The sequence below is a fragment of the Peromyscus leucopus genome, chromosome 1 (assembly GCF_004664715.2).
Source record: "Peromyscus leucopus breed LL Stock chromosome 1, UCI_PerLeu_2.1, whole genome shotgun sequence".
NCBI classification, from domain to species: domain Eukaryota; kingdom Metazoa; phylum Chordata; class Mammalia; order Rodentia; family Cricetidae; genus Peromyscus; species Peromyscus leucopus.
In genome coordinates this window covers 5,230,147-5,255,488 of record NC_051063.1, presented here as the reverse complement: position 1 = coordinate 5,255,488, position 25,342 = coordinate 5,230,147, and the positions used below count along the sequence as shown (strand labels likewise).

The 25,342-nt window shown below is 45.2% G+C and overlaps 2 protein-coding genes across 2 annotated transcripts; both read left to right on the top strand.

Moving 5' to 3' along the window:
* The first annotated feature begins 3,741 nt into the window (after positions 1 to 3,741).
* Positions 3,742 to 5,454, top strand: LOC114703498 (microtubule-associated protein RP/EB family member 1-like). The gene is given in 3 exon segments (XM_028884343.2): positions 3,742 to 4,190; positions 4,192 to 4,340; positions 4,541 to 5,454. Coding segments are annotated over 3 exon segments (807 nt in total). The 5' UTR covers positions 3,742 to 3,995; the 3' UTR covers positions 5,004 to 5,454.
* Positions 5,455 to 8,532: 3,078 nt separating this feature from the next.
* Positions 8,533 to 23,833, top strand: Ms4a8 (membrane spanning 4-domains A8). Its single transcript, XM_028884307.2, has 7 exons — positions 8,533 to 8,818; positions 10,496 to 10,697; positions 12,815 to 12,937; positions 19,080 to 19,139; positions 19,948 to 20,082; positions 22,629 to 22,742; positions 23,330 to 23,833. The coding sequence occupies exons 2-7, from the start codon at positions 10,497 to 10,499 to the stop codon at positions 23,435 to 23,437; spliced, it is 741 nt and encodes a 246-aa protein (XP_028740140.1). The 5' UTR covers positions 8,533 to 8,818; position 10,496; the 3' UTR covers positions 23,438 to 23,833.
* Positions 23,834 to 25,342: the final 1,509 nt, after the last annotated feature.

Below are 25,342 nucleotides of genomic sequence, written 5' to 3'. Positions count from 1 at the left end.
TGTTCTCTCTTCTCTCTCAAGCCTAGATTCCTCCTCCTACTTATTCTCTCTACCCACCAACCCTCTACTCATAGCTATTGGCCATTCAGCTTTTTATTAGACCAATCAGGTGACTTAGGCAGGCACAGCAACACATCTTTACATCGTTAAACAAAAACAAATGCAGCACAAACAAATGTAACACGCGTTTACATAGTCAAAGTAATATTCCACAACACATAGGTGTATGCACTCTGTACACATATACACACATGTGCACATGGGTGTAGAGGCCAGAGGACAGCTCAGGTGTCATTCCTAAAATGTTATCCTTCTTGCTTTTTGGTACAAGGTCTCTTCCTGGCCTGAACCTCCCCGAATGAGCTGAGGTCACTGGTTGGTGAGCCCAGGGACCTTCCTGTCTCTCCTTTCCCACAGCTGAGATTACAAGCACATGCCAACACCTGCTTTTTCTCAGCATGGGTTCTGAGACTTGAACTCAGACCCTCAAGCTTGCAAAGCACCTTGCCAACTGAGCAATCTCTCCAACCCCACAGGAATCCATTTAATTTCATTTAACCTTTTTAAAAATTAACAAAGGTTGTTTTTAAATACGCATATTGGGTCCGACAGTTTGAACGAGATGAAGACAGAACCAGAGCTGTGCCCTGGCCAGCAGGACTTCAACGGGAGCACAACCACCTGAAGGATGGAATGAAAGGGACAGGAAACACAAAGGAAGACAGCAAGACAAGGTTCTGATCAAGCTGCAAAATTTTATTTTTTCACGAGGGCTTATATTGTTCTTGAAGGGTGGGGAAGGCAGGAAATTAGTATTCTAGCTAGGTCGGGCTTGTACAGCTGCAGAATGTCTGTGCAGGATGTTGGGCAGGGTGAGAAGGCTAGTGGTCAGGGTCCCTTGCTCGGTTGCTAAGCTACCTAACCATGAGATGTTCTACCTAGATTTTTCCTGAAGCTACCTAACCACAAGATGTCCTAATCACATATTCTCTGAAGAACTGACAGTTCTTATGAAACGCTGGTTTTCTGAGCTAGCCATCATTGCAAGGCCAAGTCCCTTGCGGATAACTGAGGGGACAGCATGGTCTGGCCCCTGGCATCTCCCCCAGTTTTTGTTTTGTTTTTGTTTTTTTGTTTGGTGTGTGTGTGTGTGTGTGTGTGTGTGTGTGTGTGTGTGTGTGTGTGTGTTTGATTTTATTTTTTTTTTATTTTATTTTATTTTACAATACAATTCAGTTCTATATATCAGCCACGGATTCCCTTGTTCTCCCCCCTCCCGTCCCCCTCCCCTTCCTCCAGCCCACCACCCCCCCCACCCCCCCACCCCATTCTTTAAAACTCTATAGGCAGTGGCCAAGTCCTGGAGCCAGTTCAGGAAGTCTCAAATGTTATTATCTCTTAAGAGGAGGGCACAGAGGTCCAGTCCAGCACTGCCTGGGGTTGCTCTTTGGAGGGAGGAGAAGGGAACTTGGGCAAGGGGAATTGGGGCAGGTAGAAGGCAGGGGGGTGAGGGGACCTCAAGGCCCCAAGGTTCGCTAGAGCAGTCATGGGGCCAGGGGCTGGCTCCTCAGCATCCGGCATCCGTGGTGGGAGGGGTTGACCAAGAGAATTAGTTTTTGATCTGCACTCCCTGGCCCAGCGATGGCCCTTGTTGCATCGGGGTGGAAAGCGGGGAGGCCGCACAGTGGCTATATCTTGGGCAGGTTGGACTGGAGGTGCAGGGCCGTTATTTTTAAGAGGGCATTCCCTAGCAAAGTGTCCCAGTTGTTTACATGAATAACAGGTTCAGGCTCCAGACTGTTGTGAGGCTCTCAGGGTGGCGCCCATTGCTAGCCCCATGGTGTGGGCAGCATCTACGCCTGAGCAAATCTGAGAAATCTGCCCTGTTCCTGTGAGGGTGGAGAACGTCCTGGTAGGCAGGGTTTGCATTTTCAAAAGCCAGATGTTTTATGAAGGTACTTTCGTTTTCGCCCGGTCCAAGCAGTCTCTCAGCGGCATCGTTTAAGCGAGAGACAAAAATCGCTAAAAAGCTCATCAGGTCCCTGGCAGGCTTTTGCCAAGGAAGTGGTGGCTGACCCCTTTTGCGGGAGGTGCTTCCAGGCTCGGACTCCTGCATTTTGAATCTGGACCAGGAGGGGTGGGGCATCCTGCCTGTACCTCGTTTTTGTCATGGGGGGGGGGCTGCCAAGGAGCCCCCAGATTTAAGCATCCAGATTTTTGAGGAGGACTGTTCAGTGTTTTTTAGAGCAACTTCTCAACAATTTTCTGCAAATTCTGTTTTCCAAAGGACAAAGTCACCCCCTGAAAGCACCACACGGGTGAGAAAGTACCAATCGTTAGGTGTCAGCCAGTATTCACTTTGATTTTTTTACTAGGGCCAAAGTGAAAGGAGCCGTGGGGCCATATTGATCACAAGTGGACTTTAATTTTTCCATAAGCCGAAAATTTAGTTTTTGATAAGTCTGTCCTGGCTGGGGGTCCTCTGATGGTGGGTCCCCTCCTCCTCCTCGCCCTGCTCTAGGACATTGAGGTCCTCAGAGGGGCGGACGTGGGCAGTTGCCTCAGATGACTCTCTGGAGACCTGGCTCCAGGTAACGGGGAAGGCCGGGACGGATTGTGATTTTGGTTTAGGCTTAACAGGTTTTTGAGAACCGGGAGTAATGGGGATTTTATTATGAGTGGGAGCAACTGCCTCGAGGGCAAACTCCTTAAGTTCTTTGTCTAGATTTTTTAATTCTTTTAAAAGCTCAAGATGGCCGGGTGTTGGTGGCGCATGCCTTTAATCCCAGCACTCGGGAGGCAGAGCCAGGCAGATCTCTGTGAGTTCGAGGGCAGCCTGGGCTACCAAGTGAGCTCCAGGAAAGGCGAAAAGCTACACAGAGAAACCCTGTCTCAAAAAAAAAAAAAAAAAAAAAAAAAAAAAAGCTCGAGATGTTCTTGGCAGGTTTGAAGGGCATGGCATAGCCGACCGAGATCAGGAATAGGAGGGGTGTAAACTCGAGGATGGGTCCACAAAAGCAGGAAGGCAGGGAGACATAAGGAGGCAGCATTATATTAGGAGGGGCCGTTGGAGTTTTTGGGGGTGGTTGGAATGGGCCCAGAGATTTCTGGTTTAAAGGGGGGTTTTGAGAGTGGGGCCAATCGGATTGTGATAGCGGGCTGCCTCCTCCTCCAGGGAAGTCTCCTCAGCAGGGTCCAGAGGAGGTCGGAATTAAGGTTTTTGAGGAAGGGATAAAGCTGGAGAGGGGTAGGCTCTTTAGGGCTCTTACTGTCAGGCAAGGTGAGAGTCCCTTCCGCCACAGACCGGAGGTCGTGGTCAGAGGGTCAGGCTGAAGGCAGACGGGAGGCCTCTCTTGGGACTTTTTCACCCGTGTCAATGACTTCCTGTCTGTCAGGAGAACGTTTACGGACCGTGAGTATATCATTAATAAGGTCCCAATAGGAGAAGGTGGTGACAGGGACCTTTACGGATCAAAAACTTTGTAGTAGTCATTTAGACAGTTCCCAACGTGTAACCATCTCTTTTCATCTATAGTTCCCTCCTGGGGGAACCAAGGACATGTGTCTGTTATGTAATCAAAGAAGGCTTTTAAGTCTTTTCTCTTAACCCTAGTTCCCGTGTCTTGAGAGCCTTTTTTAGGCCAGAAATGAGTAAATCTTGTGATGAAGTTGCCCATGGCTCGTCACTTCTCACCTGCCTTGTCGCTGCTCTCCTCTGGATCTCCTCTCTGAGGCAGGCGTTTTCAGGGGGATCCAACAACTTCACCAAGCGCTTGGTCTTTCCTCTGGGAGAATACATTCCAGGTCCTTCTTGTGGGGGTGGAGCGCCCATGTGGGGGTCGAGCCCCACGTTGGGCACCAGTTGCCCCGGCCAGCAGGGCTTCAACAGGAGCACGACCACCTGAAGGATAGAATGAAAGGGACAGGAGACACAACGGAAGACAGCAGAGCTGGGGCGGCAGTCAGTGGACACGGGTTCCCCCCGAGAGCTGAAGATGGCAGTGAATGTGTACTTGACATCAGTCACCAATGATACTCAAAGACAACATGACATGCTGGCTTGGATCAATGAATCTCTGCAGTTGAATCTGACAAAGATAGAACAGTTGTGTTCAGAGGCTGCATACTGTCAGTTTATGGACATGCTCTTTCCTGGCTCCACTGCTTTGAAGAAAGTGAAATTCCAAGCTAAAGCTAGAACATGAGTACATCCAGAACTTCAAAACACTCCAAGCAGGTTTCAAGAGGAAGGGTGTTGACAAAATAATTCCTGTGGATAAATTAGTAAAAGGAAACTTTCAGGACAATTTTGAATTTGTTCAGTGGTTCAAGAAGTTTTTTTTGTTGTTGTTGTTGTTTTGTTTTTTGTTTTTTGGTTTTGGTTTTTCGAGACAGGGTTTCTCTGTGCAGTTTTGTGCCTTTCCTGGAACTCACTTGGTAGACCAGGCTGGCCTCGAACTCACAGAGATCCGCCTGCCTCTGCCTCCCGAGTGCTGGGACTAAAGGCGTGCGCCACCGCCGCCCGGCTCAAGAAGTTTTCTGATGCAAATTATGATGGAAAAGAGTATGACGCTGTAGCTGCCAGACAAGGTCAAGAAACTGCAGTGGCTCCTTCTGTTGTCGCTCCAGCTCTGAGTAAACCAAAGAAACCTCTCAGCTCTGGCAATGCAGCTCCCCAGAGACCCATTGCAGCACAGAGAACTACTGCAGCTCCTACGTCTGGTCCAGGGATGGTGCGAAAGAATCCTGGTGTGGGCAATGGAGACGACGAAGTGGCTGAATTGATGCAGCAGCTCAAAGTATTGAAGCTTACTGTTGAAGACTTGGAGAAAGAGAGAGACTTATACTTTGGAAAGCTAAGAAACATTGAATTGATTTGCCAAGAGAACGAAGGGGGAAATGATCCTGTACTGCAGAGGATTGTAGATATTCTTTATGCCGCAGATGAAGGCTTTGTGATACCTGATGAAGGGGGCCCACAGGAGGAACAAGAAGAGTATTAAGCAGCCTGGACCAGCAGAGCAACATCTGAATTCTTCACTCCAAATCATGTGCTTAACTGTTAAATAGTCCCTTTTATTATTCTTAGAGGATTCACTGGTTTCTTTCCATAAGCAAAAAGTACCTTTTCTTCAAAGTGCACTTTGCAGAAGTCTCTTTCTGGTGAGTTTGAGTTAGAAGCTGTTGCCTTGTAGCAGAGCAGTATTTACATCTAGTTGGTTCGCCAGGGGAACAAAGAGACCAACCATGGGGCCCTTCATGTGAATGCTGGTCACACTGACTGATGAAGAAGGGGGTTTTGTAACACATTGAGGTGACAACCTCAGAGAAATGTAAAGACTGAAATGAATTTTAAGCTAATGTGAAATTCTGGCAGAGAACGTTTTAATAAATAAATGCCTTAAGAGTATTTAAAATATGCCTCCATATTTCAAAATATAAAATATAACGTGACAATGAATAAATAAATAAATATACATATTTGTCATTCAATATTGCATATTTAATATCTTATAACAACAAAAACTATTGTGAGAACTACATATGTAAGTTTTGTATTTGGAGTTTGCCTTATTGCTTCTCAGTTTTTCAGCTTCTCCAAAGGCTCTTTCACATGCATAGTGAGCAAACTTACTATCCCTGAAGAGGTTTAGCATTGCATTGGCAGACATCTGAGCACCCTTCAGGGAGGTTACAGTTTGGGTGTGAATTGTCTCTACAGGTTCACGTGTTGAAGACTTGGTTGGTCATCAGTCTTTCTATCTCTCCATGCTTCCTGCTCATCTCAAATCCAAACAAACAGCATTTCCTGGTGTTGGTTTGGATATCTCCACCCCTCCTGAGGCTTCCCTCTCCTCAAGGTTTCTAGTCCCTTCAAGACAGTTGGCACCATTTCCAGGAAGTCAATAAAAGGGGGAAAATCCCAACCTATATAATAGCTGGCTAAGTCTGGTCCCATAAGACCCACATGACCTAAGGCTTGGTCATTTACATGGCCCAGTTCATACACTTCTTATTACTTCCCTCAGTACAAGTGGTTTGTGTCATCCATCTTTCTTAGAGGTAGAAGCTGTCAAGTTATTTTATGGAGCTAGACAAATTACAGGAAATCTCCTCTTTAAAAAGAAAATTCACAAGAAGAGCAAGAAAAAAATGAAGAAAATGTATTGAATTTCAAGAAAGACTGATCCTACCAGACATTGTATAGAACCTCTATAAATGAAAATACCATTGAAGTAGCATCTGCATAGACAAGCAGGCCAGTGGTATGTAAGAAAAAGCTCTCAAACAGAAATTGAGCTTGTTACTAAGGTGGCATTTTAGTTCACTGCAGTAAAAAATGGACTGACTGATGGAATGTTCTAAGATAACCAAATAGCCTTTTGGAAAGGCATAAAATCAGGTTTATAGCTTATGCTATTTGCAAGAATGAAGTCATACAAGGAAATCAAAATGTAAAAGGAAAACTGGAGTAACATGTAGCTCAAGTGGTAGAGCCCTTCCCCTAACCTGTGTGAGGCCCCGGGTTCCATTTCCTGTACTGCAATTTAAAAAAAGAAGAAGAAGTAAAACCACAGAAGTACTAGAAGAAAACAAAAGTGAATTTCCATTTGATCATGGGTTTAAAAGGTCTTCTAACTGTGACTCAAAATCCTAAGTAATAAGATAATTGATATACTTTAAATGTAATTTTTTAATAAGTCAAAATCCAATCACCATGCCAGGGTGATGAATCAAAATGGCTGCTGAGGAAGCCTGAGGACCTGAGTTCAGCTCCTCAGCCCCTATGTGAAAAGCCAGATGAGGAAGCATGCTTCTGTAACTCCAAGGCTGGATCCCTTACCTGCCAGTCTAGGAGAAGCAGCGAGCTTCAGATTCAGTGTACGACTCCATCTCTAAAGACAAAGCAAATGGGCAGGGGCTTATGAAGTCACACCACTCCTGGAGATCTGTGAGCAGTTAATGGTTGCTGAGGGAAGGAGAGATATTTCCTTCATCCCAGCAGACATCCATGTACCTGTAAGTAAATTCTCAACAGGTTTCTATAAGCGATCTTTATTAAAAATATTGTTCCCTAAAAATGAAGAGAGAGAAACATGAAAATAGAAAAGGAATTGTTGGTATGAGGAAGAGGATCAGCAGGAGGAGAATATGAAAATAATGAGGAGGTGACTATAACCCAAATATAGTATATAAACATATAAAATGTCAGCATGAAACCTATCACCATATATAACTAATACATGCTAAAGAAAAGTTTGAAAAAATAAGGCAGAGAGCAATAGAGAAAAATATCCAACATAAACCTCTGACCTACAGACAGACAGACACACATTGGCCTACAGACAGACAGACAGACACACACACACACACACACACACACACCACATGCACACACAATAAACAACTGCCAAATTTGGAGAAAACATCCCACAGATAAGATCTAATGAAGAGCTACCTACAACTGAACCAAGCTCATAGGAACCCACAAACTTTAGACCGACAGCTGTGGAACCTGCATGGGACTGGACTAGAACCCCTGCATACGGGAGACAGTTGCATAGCTGGGTCTGTGTGAGGGGCCCCTGGCAGTGTGATCAGGATCTATCCCTGGTGCATGAGCCGGCTTTCTGGATCCCATTGCCTATGGCCAGACACCTTGCTCACCCTTGATGCAGTGAGGAGGGGCTTGGCCCTGCCTCAGCTAAATGTACCAGGCTTTGCTGTTCCCCCATGGGAGGACTTACCCTTTAGAGGAGGGACGGGGGGGGGGTTGTGAGTGCGGAAGGGGTTTAGGCGAGAAGGGGGGTTAGGTGGAGGGGAAGCAGGAGGAGGAATGAGAAGAGGATCTGTGGGTGGTATGCAAAATGAATAAAAAATTTTAATAAAAAAAAGCTAAGGGACAAATCTGGTAGAAATGGGCATTCACAAGGTTTGGCTGCATCAGGTTTCTCATCCTTTTACTTTCAATGTGCCTTGTGTGAGCCTGCCCAAAGCTTGTCTTGTGCTTTCTTCTCTCCTAGGCTTTGTCCCTTTCCATAGCCTCTGTCTATAATGTTCTTTCACCTGGCCAACTTACAAAGTTCCAGTCATTCCCTTGTCTCTATGTCTCAGTCAGTGAGATTTTGAGTGTCTCTTATATGCCAACAGGAATTCTCAGCACCTGCGTGGTGGTTCACAACCATCTGTAACAGCTCCAGGGGATCCAGCGCCCCTCTTCTGGCCTCTGTAGTCACTGCACACACATAGTAGACAAGCATACATAAAGGCAAAACACTCATTAACATAAAATAAATAAAACTTTAAATATATATATGGGGGTCGAGTGTAAGTCTCATTTTATCCATTGGTTCCAACTTTTCTCCTTTCAGTTCAAATAGCTAAGCACTCCAATGCCCATCAATCATCTCCCTCTGTGTTCTCCTGGGATCACCTATCTCTTGGTTGTGAAATTGATTTCATCCTGTCCTCTATCTCAGCCCAGTACATCAAGTCCTGAATGCCCAGGTCATTCTTTTGTCTCCTAGAGCACCCAGCACAACCTCATCTATCCATTCAGGCATCATGAAACCCTTGACAAATGGAACTGTATTTAATTGATTCCGTGACTAAGGCAGGAAGCAAATGTGGGTGTGGGAGCTCTGAACATCTGCTGAGCCAGCCCCCACCCAGGAAAGAAGTGGAGTGGACTTTGGATCATTCTAAATGAATCGTCCAACTGTACAGGGCACAGCCATTCTCTAGGGAAGCAAGCTTTCCACAGCAGAGAGTCGGGAACAGGAGCAAGAGAGACTTACTTGGCAACAGGCACAGCAAGGTGAGTGTCCATGATCAAGTATTTTGTACGGCTCACTGAGGGACAGAGATAAGGGGTTTGTGTCAAGTGAGACATGGGCAATGTAAGTGGGTGAAAGGTATTGAAAGGATGTATTGTACTCGGTTTATTGTGTCTGCTCCAAAAGTAAAGTGGAAGAAGGAAAGAAAATGTTAAAGGCATACGAACTCAGTGGGCAAGAGTTATTGCTACCGAGACTGACAACATGAGCGTGAGATCTAGGAACCAGACCTCAGTAGAAGAACATCATCTCCCACCAGTTATCCTCTACCTCCAAATGTGTGACATGGAAAACACACACAACACACACACACACACACACACACACACACACACACACACACACACACACAATGATAGATAAAGAAATAAACGTAACTTCTTTAGTGGCCCTAGAAAATTGAGCAGGACAAAACACACATACACACACGTGCATGCATGCACACTCACACACACACTACACTGACAGTGGACTTTTCTTGAGCACAATGACCTCCATTTTTCTAATATGTACATAACATTGGAGAAGCCCCACTCTTGGTTTCTTTTCCAAAGTCTAAGAGAATTGAACTCAATATTCCCCAAGAGTCTTTCCACTGTGGCTCTTCAGGATAGATTTCCAATCTATGCAAATCAAGATTGAAACACCAGGAGACATGCAAAGAGGGAAAAGGCACAACCTGTCTTCTGGGATCACCTAACCTCTCTGGGCCTTACTTTATTTATCTGTGGGACTGGGGTTAAGTTTGAAAGAGATGCCTTGTAAAGCATTGGCTGCCTGGCATGCCCAACAAGTCCTGTAAAGAATGTTTAACATTGTCTCTAAAATGGGATTAGCGAATACACGGGGTTGAATTGCTCAAGAAAAAGTCATTCTCAGTTGGGTTTTTTTATTTGGTTGGTTGGTTGCTTGCTTAGTTGGTTGGGTTTTGTTGGGTTTTTTTTGTTTTGTTTTGTTTTTTCGAGACAGGATTTCTCTGTGTAGCCCTGGTTGTCCTGGAATTAACTCTATAGACCAGGCTAGCCTTGAATTTACAGAGGTCTGCCTGCCTCTGCCTACTGAGTGCTGGAATTAAAGGTGTGCACCACCACACCTGGCTTCATTCCCAGTTATTTTAAAGTGTTTAATGTCCTATGTGCGTGCATGTGCGCAGGTGCACAAGCACATACATGCACATATGTATGGAGGCCACAGGTCTATGTAGGGTGTTTTCTTCACTCACTGTTCATCTTATCTTTTAGACTGGCTATCAGCTAGCCCTAGAGATTCCCTGTCTCTCCTGGCAATAAAGACAATAACAACAATGTTGTTTTTATTATTAATTATTGTTATTACATTATATTTACTTATTGTGTATGGCCAGACATGTGCCACTAAATGTGCTTGGAGATCAGAGGACAACTTTGGGGAACCAATTCTCTCTTTCCACCATGTGAGTCCCAGGGCCCAAACTCAGGCCATCAGGCAGCAAGTACCTTCACCTGCTAAGTCATCTCAAGGTTATAACGGTGCCAGAGATCCAAACTCACATCCTCATGCTGGTGCGGCAAGTAGCTACTGATGGAGCTGCCTCCCCTGCCTCTTGAAGTCTTTTTAAAACTGTAAAACACAAGTATGTAAGTGATGAATGATTCTGTTGCACATGTTTTTTTCATCAGCATGAATCCAATGACTCCACCAGGCCCTCCGGTCAACTCTGTATATGTGGTGGCACCCCCCAACGGTTACCCCGTGGTCCCAGGAACTGTGACTCAGGTGCCTCTGTATCCAGGCAACCAGCCTCAAATCCACGTAATTCCTGGGAATCCACCTGGTTTGGTGACAGCGCAGAAAGTCTTGAAAAATGGCAAAGTCCTGGGGGTAAGTAAAAGTTCACTTTGTGAGCCCAAGGCCGTACTATAGAGGAAAGCAGGGGTTTGAGATAGATGAACAGAAATTCCAAATAAGAGGCAGCAGAATGGGATAGCCCAGTTAGTAAAGTGCTTAGTGAAGTGCTTGCAGGCTGAGTGCCATCCCTAGAACCCACCTTACATAAGCTGACTGTGGGGATGCACACTGTGATCCCAGAACCAGGAAGGTAAAGACCGGCAGATCCCTGCAGCTCTCTGGCCAGCCAGCCCAGCCTACTTGGTGAATTCCAGGCTAGTGAGAGACCCTGTCTCAAAGAAAAAAATGTAAATGGTTCCTGGAGAAGGATATCCAAGGTAGATGTCAGCCTCATCATTCACATCCTTGCACACGCACATAACTCACACAAAAGATGTGCAGTGCCCGAGGAACCACACACTCACACTCATGCATGAACATACACACATATATAAATACACATGTGTGCACACACATATATATATATACATACATGCATACATAGATACATAAATACAAACAAAAAGAAAGAAAAGAAACTTCAAATAAAGCAGGTCGGGCTGACTTAGCAAAACCCAGGTCTGTTGTAAATCTCTTTATCACAAGGAGCCTCAGTATACAACCTTGTAGTTTCTGATTTGAGGCATTTAGGAAAAAAGAATTAAAAAAAAAAAAACAGCCAAAAAGCAGTGATCTTGAATGTAGATCCTTTTGCCTCTATGCATTTACTTGCTATAGCTTAGGAAGTAAGAGTGTCCAACAAGGACAAAGTTTCCCAAAGGTGGAATGAAGCCCAAGGTTGCTGAAATCAAGTCTTTGCCCAAAGCAGAAAGAAGGCAAGCAGGCCAGACAAGCAGCAATGGCTGAAAGGCTGGCCTAAATAGCACAAGGGAGCCCACTTTATTGCGCAGTACATGAGTGACAAGCATTGGTTCTGACCCAGAGCCCATGTTCCAAACCCAGCTCATGCTGTAATCTTGCTTAGGGAAGTCTAAAAAGAGGCAATTTGTATATTAAAAAGCCTCCAGTGGTGCATTTCTGAGACTTTAGCCTCCAAATAAGCCAAGATGCACAAGAAATGTGTTACCTCTAAGTTTATTTGTTGCAGTGTGGCTTGTAGAGACAGAAGGATGGATACAACTGAATTATCTATTCTATTTTTGTTTCTGTTGCTGTGGTAAAATACTCTGATGAAAAGTAACAGATGGGAGAAAGAAGTTTGTTTGGCTTACACTTTCAGGTTACCAGGGAAGTCAAACAGGAATCAGGTTACATCACATCCACAACAAGAGTAGAGGGAAACTAATACATCTATGCTACCTTCTAGCTCTCATATAGCTTTCTCCTAGCCTATACAGTTCAGGACCCCTGTCTAGGGAATAGTGCTGCCCACAATGGACAGGATCTTCCTACATGAATGAGCAATGGAGGCAATCCCCCACATAAATTTCCACAGTCTAGCTTAATCTAGATAGTTCCTCATCAAAACTGTCTTCCCAGGTGACTCAATGTCGTGTCAAGTTGACAGTTAAAACTAACCAGTATACTATCCATCCATTTAACATTGGTCAAGTCACTGTATTGTACTAATAACAAACAGAATAATATGGAACTATGAAGGGAACAAGGAAGTTCTTTGTGCAATGATTGGGTCTAACTCCGAGAAATGTTATTAATGTACCATTAGTATAAACTTAAGGAAACAATATATATGCTTTTTACAACATGTCTGTAAGACACACACACACACTCACATGCATGCACATACACATATAAACATGTACAAACTCACACACACAAATACAAAGAAAATGTAATGGCCAAAAGATATGCTCATGATAAAGTATTAAGTTAATAAAGTGTAGAGACACTGTTTCTATGCTACCAAGATACATGTTTGAAAAAGAATAATAGAAGGTTATAATAAAATGTAAATGCTTGCTTTCTCCAGGTAGTGTTTGATTATAGATAGCTTTAATTTTATTATATTGTTTCTCACATTATTTTTTAGACCAGGGAAACCAAATGGGTATTAAAATATAAAGGAAGTTAAAGGAAAGGCAAGATCAGAGCTCAGAGGCAAAGGTTTCAGCTTGTGGCTCTCCTGACAGGCCATCCAGATCCTGATTGGCTTGGTGCACATTGGCATGGGCTCCATCATGATGACCAACCTCTCTGGGTACTATATACCTATCTCCCTCTATGGAGGCTTCCCCTTCTGGGGAGGCGTTTGGGTGAGTAGCTCCAGTCTGATGCTCAGGGCCACCTTGCCAAGCTGTTCAGGAATATGGAGGTTCTTGCTCAAATGTCTTAGTTGGAGAAGGAGTTGGGATAGACTATAATGAAGTGCCATAGGCTGGGTAGCTCCAAACTATAGAAGGGTGTCATCTTCCAGTTCTGAAGGCCGCAAATCCAAGACCAGAATGTCAGCTGGTAGTCACCACTGTGGTCTCTCCTAACCTTACAGCTAGACATCCTCCCCTGGTATCTTCCCTTTGTGCCCATCTTGTGTCCCAACTCTTTGCTGCTGCTGCCGGTGCTGCTGGTGGCGCTGGCGCTGGCGGTGGTGGTGGGTGTTTTAAATTAGTGTACAAAGTAATGGGTTTATTATAGCACTTTCACTCAGACTTTGTTCTTACTTGTCTTCTCCCCGACACTCCTCCTCTCTTGCTCCCCTGCTCCCCTCCCACTTTATCCCTTCCTTCCCGGAATACCTCCCTGTTTCAGTTTCATTTCTGTTGCTGTGATAAAATAGCCTGGCAAACAACATAGGGGGAGAAAAGAATTGTTTTAGCTACAGACTACAGGCTACAGTCCTTTATTGAAAAGAAGTCAAGGTGTAGGGAACTTGAGACAGCTAGTCACATCACAGCTGTAGTCAAGAACAAAGAGAAACGAATGCATGCATGCTCACTTTACAGGCTTGCTTGGGCTCAACTCATGTTCTCAACTCCTACATGGTCAGAAACCCCTGTCTAAGGAATGGTGCTGCCCACAGTAACTTTCGTCTCCCCACATCAATTAACAGTTAAGATAATCCTCCCCAGACATGATCACAGGCCAAATAAATGTACACAATTCTTCATTGAGAATGTCTTCCTAGATGATCTAGGTAATATCTGGGGGGTTTGTTTGTTGTTGTTGTTTTGTTTTTTGTTTCTTTGGAGCTGAGGATCGAACCCAGGTCTTGCGCTTGCTAGGCAAGTGCTCTACCACTGAGCTAAATCCCCAACCCCCTGTTGTATTTTTAAAATGGCAGGAAGGAGTCACACCATACAACAGGGCCCACTGGGAGGTTTATTGAGGGGAGAGGAGAGAAGTGGCAGAAAAGGGGGCAGAGTCTTGTGCCTGGGGACAAGAGCAAAGGAAGAGAGAGAGAGAGAAAAGAGAAAAGAGATGCGAGGTGGGCAAGGCCCGCCTTTTATAAGGAAACATAGTGAATGCTCACAGGAGGTGCTTTTAGTGGCTGCAGCTGAGGAAATATCCTGTGAGGACCCTAGGGGCAGGCCAGCACAGATGCCTGAATGCTAACATTTCTCTCTTTTGTTTATTATAAAAAGGAGTTAGAAAGGGGTAGCAGGTCAGGCGGGGATGAGGGTGCCGTGTTCTTGAGACTGCTTCCTGCTGGCCTGGGGAGGTGTCAAACATCTTTGGGTGACCTGAGAAAACTAGGGTGCTGGCCATGTCCTGGGGTAGCTGGCTGTTTTACTTCGGGTCCAGGCTCTGTGGAACCATCTGGTGCTTCTTGGACCTGGCAAGATGTTGTTCGAGGTGAATCCAAGTCCACTCCCCAGAGCTCACAAGAATTTTCTTAACCAGCACCTATGGAGTCCTCTCAAGAACAGTCATTATTGTGTGAAGATTCAAATTCAGCTGTTGGCATGGAACTTTCAGAACCTGTTGTAGATAATGGAGAGACAAAAATGTCCCCAGAAGAATCCTGGAAGCACAAAGAAAAAATAAGTGAAGCAGAGCCAGGCAGGTGGCTCCTCAGGAGATGGAAGGCCACCAGAGGAAAGTACCCAAGAAATGATGGAGGAGGAAGAAGAAATACCCAAACTTAAGTCGGTGGTGGCACCGCCAGGTGCTCCTAAGAAAGAAAGTGAAAAATGCTTTCAGTTCCCCAACTGCCTGGTCCAAAAAATACTGAGGCCAGTCTCACATGCAGGGGAATGGTCAGAGGCGGGTAAGCCCACCAGAAACCCCATTGTTGGTACTGAATAGAGGGCAAAGCTGTCGGCGAATGAGAAAGCAGATCTGTTGCAGGTGAAAGAGAGTAGATCTCCTGCGGACGGAGCAGGCTGATGGGGTCCTAGTGTGAGATGGGTACCTTTGGCGGCCCTGCCAAGGTATGCCGCTAAGCAAACACGCCACACACAACAGAGTTAGTGCAAGAGGTTTGAGGGAAGGGGGGAGCAAAGAATGAAAGAATGAAAGGCTACGTCGGAGTAGGGACTTGATAAAAGAAAGCTTGAAAGTAAGGGACCCCCTTCCACCTATTGGATCCATGGCAGAAGTCGCAAAGGTCCTGTAAAATACCAGGGTGCTGGTAAGTGGCCATTTTGATTGGTATCTAAGAAGTATGGGACCAGGTCTGACTGGAAAGGCAGATAGATAAGTTAAGCCCTTAAATCAAGTGCTAGACAGGGAGGTAGGAGCATTTTCCATGAGTGAGGTAGAGAAGGTCCAAAGGCTGGAATCTCTAGCATCCCAGAGATTCACCAAGGACCAACAAAGAGGCACAGCTGCTCAGTGGACCAAAAAAAAAGCAGGGGCCAATGGGCTAAGAGCCCGATTGAGACACAGACACCTGGTACCAGGACTTCAAGAAATGCCAAAAGGCAAGGAGAGGACTGTGCTCGAGAAATGAAGCCTCATTCATGGGAAATCGCCAGAAGCTGGAGGCTTACCAATCATCAGTGTTGAATGGAGAATCCCAGTGATCCATTAGGTGGCAAAGTAGGGCTGTTGCGGGAGGACCAGGTTCCAGGGTCCTGGCATGTCTCAGACTGCCAGGAGAGCCTTCCTAGACAGGGAACCAAATATTGTATTTTAGAGTCACACCATACAACAGGGCCAGCACTCCCTGTGTGCATTCACTGTTTCCTCATAAAAGGCAGGCCTTGTCCACCTCCTGTCTCTTTTCTCCTCTCTCTGTCTCTCTCTCTCCCTTCGCTCTTGTCCAAGGCATTTCTTGTAGATCATCAACCAGAAACAGCAGCATTTAACTCACAAAGAAAACGATACTGGAGCTAGGCTTTCAAGCATTGTTCAACAGACACCCAGAAGACTAAGCTCAAAATACTTTGTTGTTGTTGTTGTTCAATAGTCAGTAGAGTCTGTGGCCCAGCAGTGGAGATGTCTGACTCACTGTCCATAGATGGGCTCAGAGGCCATTTTAGTGGAATATCTAGCATAATAGCTATGAATTCTTTTTCTGAAAAGGTCTGTGGCTTTTATTAGATTCTCAAGGTGATCTGTGACGCCACAAAAATACAATCCTTCCTGTATGCCAGTTTATTGCCTTTGAACTCTATGACTCTTTTCCTGGTACCTCCCCAATACACACACACACACACACACACACACACACAGAGACACAGACGAGAGAGAGAGCGAGAGCTCTTCTCCAACTTCCTTTCCTTTTTGTTTTTACCTCACCTACCTGTGACTCAAATATGTTTTCCCATAAATATCCAAACTCCAGAAGGACCTTAGAAGTCAACCAATGCCAACCTTTCCTAGACAATAAAACAAAAACAGATTGGCACTCTGCCATCCCCATAGCCTCACAAGCCTGCAGAACCATAAGGATGTATCCTTCAGAGAACCTGTTCCCTCTTGCTCTGACCCACGTTCATGACTCAGTCCTCTTCATGACTCATCCTTCAAGGCTGCAGTTTCTTCGGACTCTGAACTGACCTGGACGTGGACCTCAATCCTCTTCTCTCAACCCTCTACAGATCCTTGGGCTTATAGATAGACCTGTATTGAAACATCTCATAGTGTCACAGCCTTGCTGTGTCCTGTTAGCTTCCCCTGAGTGCTGGTGAACACCAGGAAGTGCCCTGGCATCCCAACGGCCCTGCTGGCCCTCAGGTTGTTGGACCCCAAAGTTTAAGGTCTCAAGTGGGCGCCCCAAGAACCCAGACTCCAGTCCAGTTGATGCAAAAGCATGAGGATTTATTAAAGCTTCAGTACAGAAGGGCAAACTCTTGTCCTAAGAGCAAGAGCTGCATCTTACTGCAGCCCCATGGGGGCTTTTAAAGGAAAAACCCACAAAAGCCATAAGATTACAATTCCCATACAATTTCGTTTCACCAGATCATGGTCTTGTTACAGAGTGATCACATAGGGGGTACAGTTACATCAACAGGTACATTCTTCCTGAGACCTCAAGGGGGGGTATCAGGGTGGGAGTGGAGTTTACACACAGGTCACGGTGGTCCTTCCTGGAACACCTGCAACTATCCCAGTCACAGTTGAACACATCTCTTAACAGAAATCTTTTTACATTGTTATATGGTTGCAGGGGAGATTGAACAATGCCTAAGTCAGCTTGCCCTTGGAACTAGATTTTTAGTTTCTCATTTCCTGGTGCTTGAAGTTTCTCTTTTCCTGAGGCTTGGGGGTGTAAAGCCTGAAGGGCTAGGATCTTTCAAGGTCACAACTGTCCTCCCTTTGTCTTCTCGTGTTTTGTTGCTGCCATTGTTTGTTGTTGTTCCTTGTCACTTTCTCACTCCAGCTCTGTCTTCCTAGTCCCCGTCCATTCCCGATGCCCTCCTCCAGAGCAAAGGGAGCTCTCCAGTGTACTAACAAGAACATGAAAATCCAACTCTCCGCCCTTGCTTCCTAACACATTTCTATAAGGGAAAGGCTGTGAAATTGAGACTTGTTTCTCCAATGACAGAAAAAAAAAATAGGACATTTTCCTGGGAAGGGAAGCAACCCAAATATTTTTTTCATTTTAGGTAACTATGCCTCTGCCCCAAGTGGGAACACAGGATGAAGGCTAAGACATTGAGTCTGAAGTCAAGCTACCTGGCTTTGATCTCAAGCTTTGCTACTTGCTTGATGATTTTGAGTGAATTGTTTGAAGTCCATAAGCCTCATTCTGCCTGTATTTTCAAATCTGCTTTATTCACTTTTAAAATTGTACACACATGTTCAATATACTGTGATTACATTCACCCCCACGGCCTCTTTCACTCCTCTCCCCACTCCTACTGACCCCTGTTTTTCCCCAACTAGTCCACCTCCTACTTTCATGGTGTTTGTTTTTTGTTTTTTTTTTTTCTTTTGACCCATTGAGTTTAATTAGGGTTGCTTATATGAGCATGTGTGACAGGGTGTTTCCTGGAGCATGGCAACTCACTAGGGGCTACACTGCTGAAGAAAATGCTATCTCTCCTACACCTAGATTTTGCCCATCTTTTAAAAGGAAATAACAGTAGTGTTAGATGGAGAAAGGAAGATATGGACAAGATTGCTACTGGGTATGGGATGATGAAAATGTTCTCGACTTAGATTGAACAACTCTATAAATATACTAAAAATACTGGGATTGTGTGCTTCAAATCAATGAATGGTAAGATGTGGGTGTTCTCTCAACAGAGCCATGTCTTAAAGCACCTCAAGTAGAACCCAGCAGATAGCAGAGTGTGTGAAATCTTAGCTGCTCCTTCTCAAACCACCACTGTTATCACACTGGGCAAACAATGGCAGGTGATCCCTCGGCCACATTGCCTGCAGAGCACCAATATTGGCAAGAAATTCTCCCTTTGTGTGATGCTCAGCATCTGAGACTCACATTCATTATCTATCTACCTGACTGAACAGAGCCCATTCAGGCATGCAACAGGAAGGACTAATGCTGAACTCCTATCTCACCCAGAGGAGTCAGCACCCTTTTCCTCTTCCCTCCAGAGGCCCACACCTCATGAATCCTGATATAGACCCTGGAAAGTCACAGATGGTGAAGATGTGTAAACAAACAGCAGGAAATGGGATAACATCAATTGAGTACTATGAACAAGACACAGTACATATGAGGCATAAGTTACAACAATGATACCTAGAAAGATATGAATGTCCACATTTTTTCAGATGAGGAAACAAAGACTTGGGTTATTAACTCACCAAAGATCATGTAAGTTTCAAACTAGACTTTAAAACGTGTTCTAGTGAATCCTAAAGTCCTGATTATCCTATCACTGTCCCTTAGCCAGTCAGCACACACACGTTTTCTACCGTTGTAGAGCTGGGGTCCCCATAAGTAAGTCTGTATGTGAGAGACTATCTGTTCTCAGAATCAGATTCCTAGGGAAGGGTATGCTGATGCCTAACTCATGGTAAGTTCCCAATCTTGTGTACAAGTTTATCATTTCAGGATCTCTTTCCGTGGCGGCAGAGAATCAGCCCAATTCTTCTTGCCTGGTAAGTCACATTCTGAAGCTGTCTGTCCCAGCTCCGGACCTATAGTGTTGCAGTGAGGAATAAGACTGACAAGCAATCCTTCCCTTACTCTTGCACCACCAAGGCAGACCTAGGGCACTCACCTGCACACTATCCCTTGTATACAGGCACAGACTACACACACACACACACACACACACACACACACACACACACACACACACACACACACGGGGGTGGGGGGGAGGACAATGTCAGGATGGGAAGAAAGATGGAGGGAGAGAGGACTAGCTTGCATAGGAGGCCTTCACAGGAGGAGACACAAAGCTCCCATGTACTCAGGACACACTACACAGAGTATGCCCATAGCACATAGAGCAGGTTTCCAGCCATTCCTGCAGGGGCCAGTAAAGGTCCTAGCGCCTGCTTCACTAAGAAATCTAGAAACGGAATTCTGGAGTCATGTGGAAAGAGCTTTTTGTGCTTTGTCCCTAGCAATGGACCAGTGTACTAGCTCTGCTTCCTTGATGAGCAGGTTACCCAGCATAACTGTCTCCTAGTGATCAGGATCCTACAGTCAGATGAGCTCTATTGGAAAACATTCAGAAAGGAAAGTTTAACATATCTAGACATACCTTTCTGTACATTGTCCAGACTCATAAAGTGCTTCCTGCCACTAAACTATGACTTTGATAAATGATTACCATGGTGAAGAGGATGTTCGGTCTAATTTAGCACAGTACAAATGGGGGAGGGTTGCTGGCTGAATCTGCACGCCTCAGCTATACTCAACGTCCTCTCCCACCTTGACCCTGTGTGTCTCCTCCAGCTGAATGGCAGCGTGGGCTTGAACATCTTCAGCGCCATCTGTTCAGCAGTGGGCATCATACTCCTCATCACAGATATGAGTATCTCGGGAACATATGTTTACCCCAATGACTACCCTTACTACTACTACAGCATGGTGAGTGTCCTCAACCACTGAGCTATGTTCAGACCATGCCAGAAAGAGCCTGGCAAACCAAGCCTTCCTGCTGAGCACTGGAAGAAAAGGAAATGCTTTTAGTATCAGGACAGGGTTTAAAGCCCTCAGCTGTAGCCTTTCCTCGGCTTTTACTGCCTTCGTAAAACAGTGCCTGCCTTGTAGCACTGGAAAAACTCAACGTGATGATGCACAAAACTTTAGTAGCCCTCCACAGTTCCAGCCTTCCTGCCTGCTGTGTAGACCAGGGTTCGACAAACATTTTTTCCTCCTTTGAAAACTCCTTTCTGTTTAGTTTAGTTTTTTAGTTTTCTATTCAAAGTGCTGGGTTTCATCATTACACATACCTGTCATCCTCCTTTGTCCTCAGTTGTCCCCTTCCCTACTGTCCCTTTCCGCCCCCTCCACCTCCAGCTGGTTCACTCTCTTCCCCTCAATTAGTCCCAGCTCTGCTTGCTTTCTCTTTTTTTAATTGTTTAAAGACTTTTTATTTGATTCTATGTGTACAAATGTTTTGCCTACATGTATGTCTGTGTACCACATGTATGCCTGGTACCCACTGAGGTCAAAAGAGGGCCTTGGATGCCCTGGAGCTGAAGTTACAGATAATTATGAGCCGCCATGTGGATGATAGGAACTGAACCCAAGTCCTCAGCAAAAGCAGCCAGTAATGTTAACCACTGAAACATCTCTCCATCCCCCACCTCCTTTATGATGTTTTCCTCCCTTCTCAGGATCCCCCACTTCTAGTGTTATGGCCTACAAAACACACACACACACACACACACACACACACACACACACACACACACACAAATTAAAATCTAGGTTCCACATATGAGAGAAAACATGAAGCATTCATCTTTCTGAACCTGCTTATTTCTCTTATCATAATGCCTTACAGTTGCATCCATTTTCTTGCAAATATCAAGATGTTAACAAGATTGGGCCCTGTGACAGCGTCATAAGGGGAACCTAGGATTGCCAAACCCTAACAAACGTTTTCGGCAGAGCCAGATGGGCTTTTAGGCTTTGCAGGACATACAATTCCTGTCACAATACAGCAGGCCTTTAGCATCCACAGAAAACAGCACATGAACGAGCATGGCCAGACAAGAGCAGAATCAGTTCTGACAACTGTCACCTGCCCGCCTGCACTAGCAACCAGCACCGTCTAACAGAAATAGAATGTGGGCTGCATATGTAATTCTTTGCCACACTGAAAATTGCGACTATTTTTATTAAATTTTTCGGTAGCATACACTACTGAAAGACGAAGTTATGGCTGGAGGAGGGACTACAGAGACAGGCACTGAGGCGGGTTCTTTGTTCACTCCAGCCACTACAGGGGGACTCAGCTCCAGGTCTCAGTAGATGAAGGAGTCTAGAAAAAGTGGTTATTGCACTGGCAGACAGACAGACAGACAGGCGGCAGCATGGTAAAGACTTTGGGGATAGTTCAGGCCCACACAGCAGAATAGAGGTCCAGTCTTACAGGTCGAGGAAGGGAGGAGGCTGTGGTCCACAGCACAGGCCTGCCACAAAAGGAGGGGGAGGGCTTTGCATTGCCAAGGAGGAGGAAGGATTCTTCTAATGTGGAACTTGGATGTGGGAAAAATGAGGGGCATTTAGTTAAGGTGCAGTAAGGGTCGGGCTATTTTCTTTTTGCGTAGTGACCCTTTGAAGTCCAGGTTGTTTTACACTAACAACACATCTCAGTTTGGGCCTCAGCACTAATCTAGTATTCCGCAGCCACAGGGACTGTGTGACTGAACTAAATGGGCAGATTCGGGCATGTTCTGTCAAGCTGACAATGGACCACAGCCTTGCCCAGCAGACCAAGTCCTCCTCCCTCCCTCTCCCCCCTCCTCTCTTCTACACTATCTATGCCCTCCGTTTTCTTCGAGGTTTTCTATCAGCACAAAAGCACGCTTTTGTTTTTCCCATCTCATAAAGTAGCTCCATCCTTCAGTTGCTGGAGACAAAACCATGAAGGAGCCATTGAGCCCTCTCTCACACCTCGCAGCTGGTTCCTTAAGGAATCCAGGTGGTTCTTTGGGAATGCATCCAGAATCCAGCCATGTTTCCCACATTGTTTCCCACTGTAGAGTGGGTCCTAGCCACCACATCTCTCATCTCAGTCTGTGCTCCTGCCCCTGTTCCTGCCCCCCACCCCCTGACACCCTGGCTTCCTCAAAGCTCTCTTTGGCATGGCATCCAGCCTGATGCCTTTGGCACACAAGGTCATGTGTATTCTTTACTCAACTCATTTTATTAAGAAATTACCCCGATGCAATCTTTTTTGGCATTTCCTTAACCAATAACCCTTCTTCCCCTAAAGGCTGCTACATTGGATGATAAAATAACCATTTTCTACCCACAGTTTAGCCTCACAAAGACCTAGGAGACATTGGTCCCTATAAGGCTAGGGGAGGGAGACTTTGCCAAGGCCACACAGATGCTCCATTGCAGAATCTTGTCAAACTCATAGCCCAGCACTGATGCCCTCAGATTTCTTCTGATTCCAGACAATAGGCATGGCTCTTTCTGGTGTACTGCTCATCTTCTGCCTCCTGGAGCTCTCCATCGCAAGTGTGTCTTCCCACTTTGGCTGCCAAGTGGCCTGCTGTCAGTCCAACAATGTGAGTCCTGGGGCTCCTTTGTGGGTGGAACTATACCCTGAGATGATAGAAAACTCACAGGGTTTCTGTGAGTTTTGTTCCTGCTAAAGAGGAAGAAGTGGAAGAATATCTACAAGTCTCAATGTTTGTCTTTAACTTGCCTTTATTACTGAGGCACCTTAGTCTACTCTCTGTTGTTATCGCTGGGTAATTTGTAAAATAAAGAGGTTTACTTGCCTCTCGATTCCAGTGGCTGGAGTATCTAAACAGCATTGCCCTAGAGTACTTCTGAGTACTCTCTGCCTGGTTATAACACAGCAGAGAAGGAAAAAGAAGAGTGGCCTAGTTGAGAAAGATTTAAGCATGTGGGGTGACCTTGCTTTATTACAACATCCTCTGGTGAAAACTAGCCCTCTCCCTGAGTCAAGAATAAACCCATTAATGAAAGTGGTACCCACAGCCTGATCACCACCCCTCAGACATCACCTCTTACTGGCCCCACCACCTCAGCCACTCCGTGCTGGAGTGTAGGCTTCCAGCAATGAACCTCTAGAGGACTACTCTAGCACTGGTGAAGTGTGCATCTGCTGTATGCCTTTGTTTTTCAGGTGGATGTGGTCATTCCAAATGTCTACACAACAAACCCAGTGGTCTTCCCAGAACCTTCGAACCCAATACCAAGTTATTCCAGTGCAGTTCAAGACTCAAATAGGTGAAGCTGAAGATTCTAGAAAAATCTTTCACTGAGACCAAGTGACATCCTCCCTTGCCTAGGCTCCTATAAACCAGGTTCTTCCTTTCCTGACAAACTGAGCGAAATGTCTCTCTTACTGCTTACACTGTGGACTTGTGCTTCACCTCACTCCAGCAAGTCCTGATGGCTCTCTACTAGAGTAAGGTGGGAGATTGAAATGGATTAAACAAAGATGTCCTCCCAAGACAGGTGCATCTGTATGGTGACAGCCATCTCTACACCAGTCTTGGTGTGCACACATCCATGTACTCCCTGACTAAAATAGTTTTCATAATAGAGAAATAGTTATCTCATCACTCAAACTTCCCTCTGTCAATCATTCAATCATTTAATAAATATATATTGAGCATCAGAAATGCCCAAGGCATGAACATGACATAGTTCTTGACCTCATGGATAAGCAAACTGCTGGCCTCAGAAGAAAATAAAAAAACTCTGAGCTGGGCAGTGGTGGCTCAGGAGGCAGAGGCAGGCAGATCTCTGTGAGTTCGAGGCCAGCCCAGGCTACAGAGTGAATTCCAGGAAAGGCTCCAAAGCTATACAGAGAAACCCTGTCTCAAAAAAAGGAAAAGAAAAGAAAACAACTCTATTTTTTGCTAATCTAGAGCAGTATGCAGGGGGAGAAAACACAGAAAAAACACAGAGGTGGATATGATTTATTCTGTCGGTGATGCAACAAGGAATGAGGAAGCAAAGAATTGGGAGACCTCTATAGAGGATCAGCCCCTAAAATTGCTGGTATCTTTGTATACTGGCACCACTGAGTTCAGTAAGTTAAGTTTTCATATGACTTTTAGGGGTACAATATTCAGCCTATAAGATAGACCATGTAAAGTCTGCTAATATGATTTCAGATATCATTTATAAGAAACCAGTATATAAGTTGGGGGTTTCAGTTTCCAATAATGAGGGATGGGATCAGCAATATTAAAAGATGAGTTGTGAAAATTGCTAGCAGCAGAGGGTTTACTATAGCATCTGCTAACTAGGAACCAGGGGTGATGCTAAACACCCAGCAACCACAGGACATCCCCAGAGCAAAGAAAGCTCTGGCCCAAAATGGCAACCATACTAAGATTGAGAAATAAAACTCATTTTTTGAGGAAAAAACAACAACAATTATCTCAAAGGGCCGTGAAAGACTATTTCTTCCAAACACACAATTTTTTTTTTTAGTTCCATAAGTATTTATTCCACTACTTAGGTTTTTGAGAGATAGTTACACAGAAGGTCTATTAATCCCTGGGCTCCTGGAGGACCGGCATGGATTGCTAGCGTGCCCTCCTAGTATGTTAAAAATTAAGGGCAATGAAAAGTGTGCCGATGACAGTGGTGATTAGATTCAGTGCTCTGGCCTGGATCTAGTCCCTTAACTTCTCTGCAGGAAGTGCCTTCCTTTGTTAAATCAGAATAATGAGACTCTCCTACTGTTGTGTGGTGAGACCAATTAGCTACTGTCTTGGAAGGATTCAGATCCATAAACACATTGTAATCTATTCAGAGGTGAAAAGCTGGTTGATGAGGACTTTGTGAACGTCAGTCCATAAAACCAAAAAGAAAGCAAGCATGCAAGCTTGCCTGCAAACACACAATTTTACAGACCCAGGTTTCCTTCCTATATCCACACCAAAAACAATTAAAACAGAATAGATGGGAGAATCTACATTTCTTCAGTTGGGCCAGGCATGAAAGATATACACAAACCTGATGAGGTTCAGGATGCACCACCCCAAAATGTGTCATCAGGCACTTGAGAAAATCTGTAAGCAGGAAGGTCACCCTCACCTTCCCTTGTCCATCCCCCTGAACATGGAGCTCACTCAAGGGCCCTGTGGACCCCTAGAGGAAAGGCATCCTGCTGTCTGAA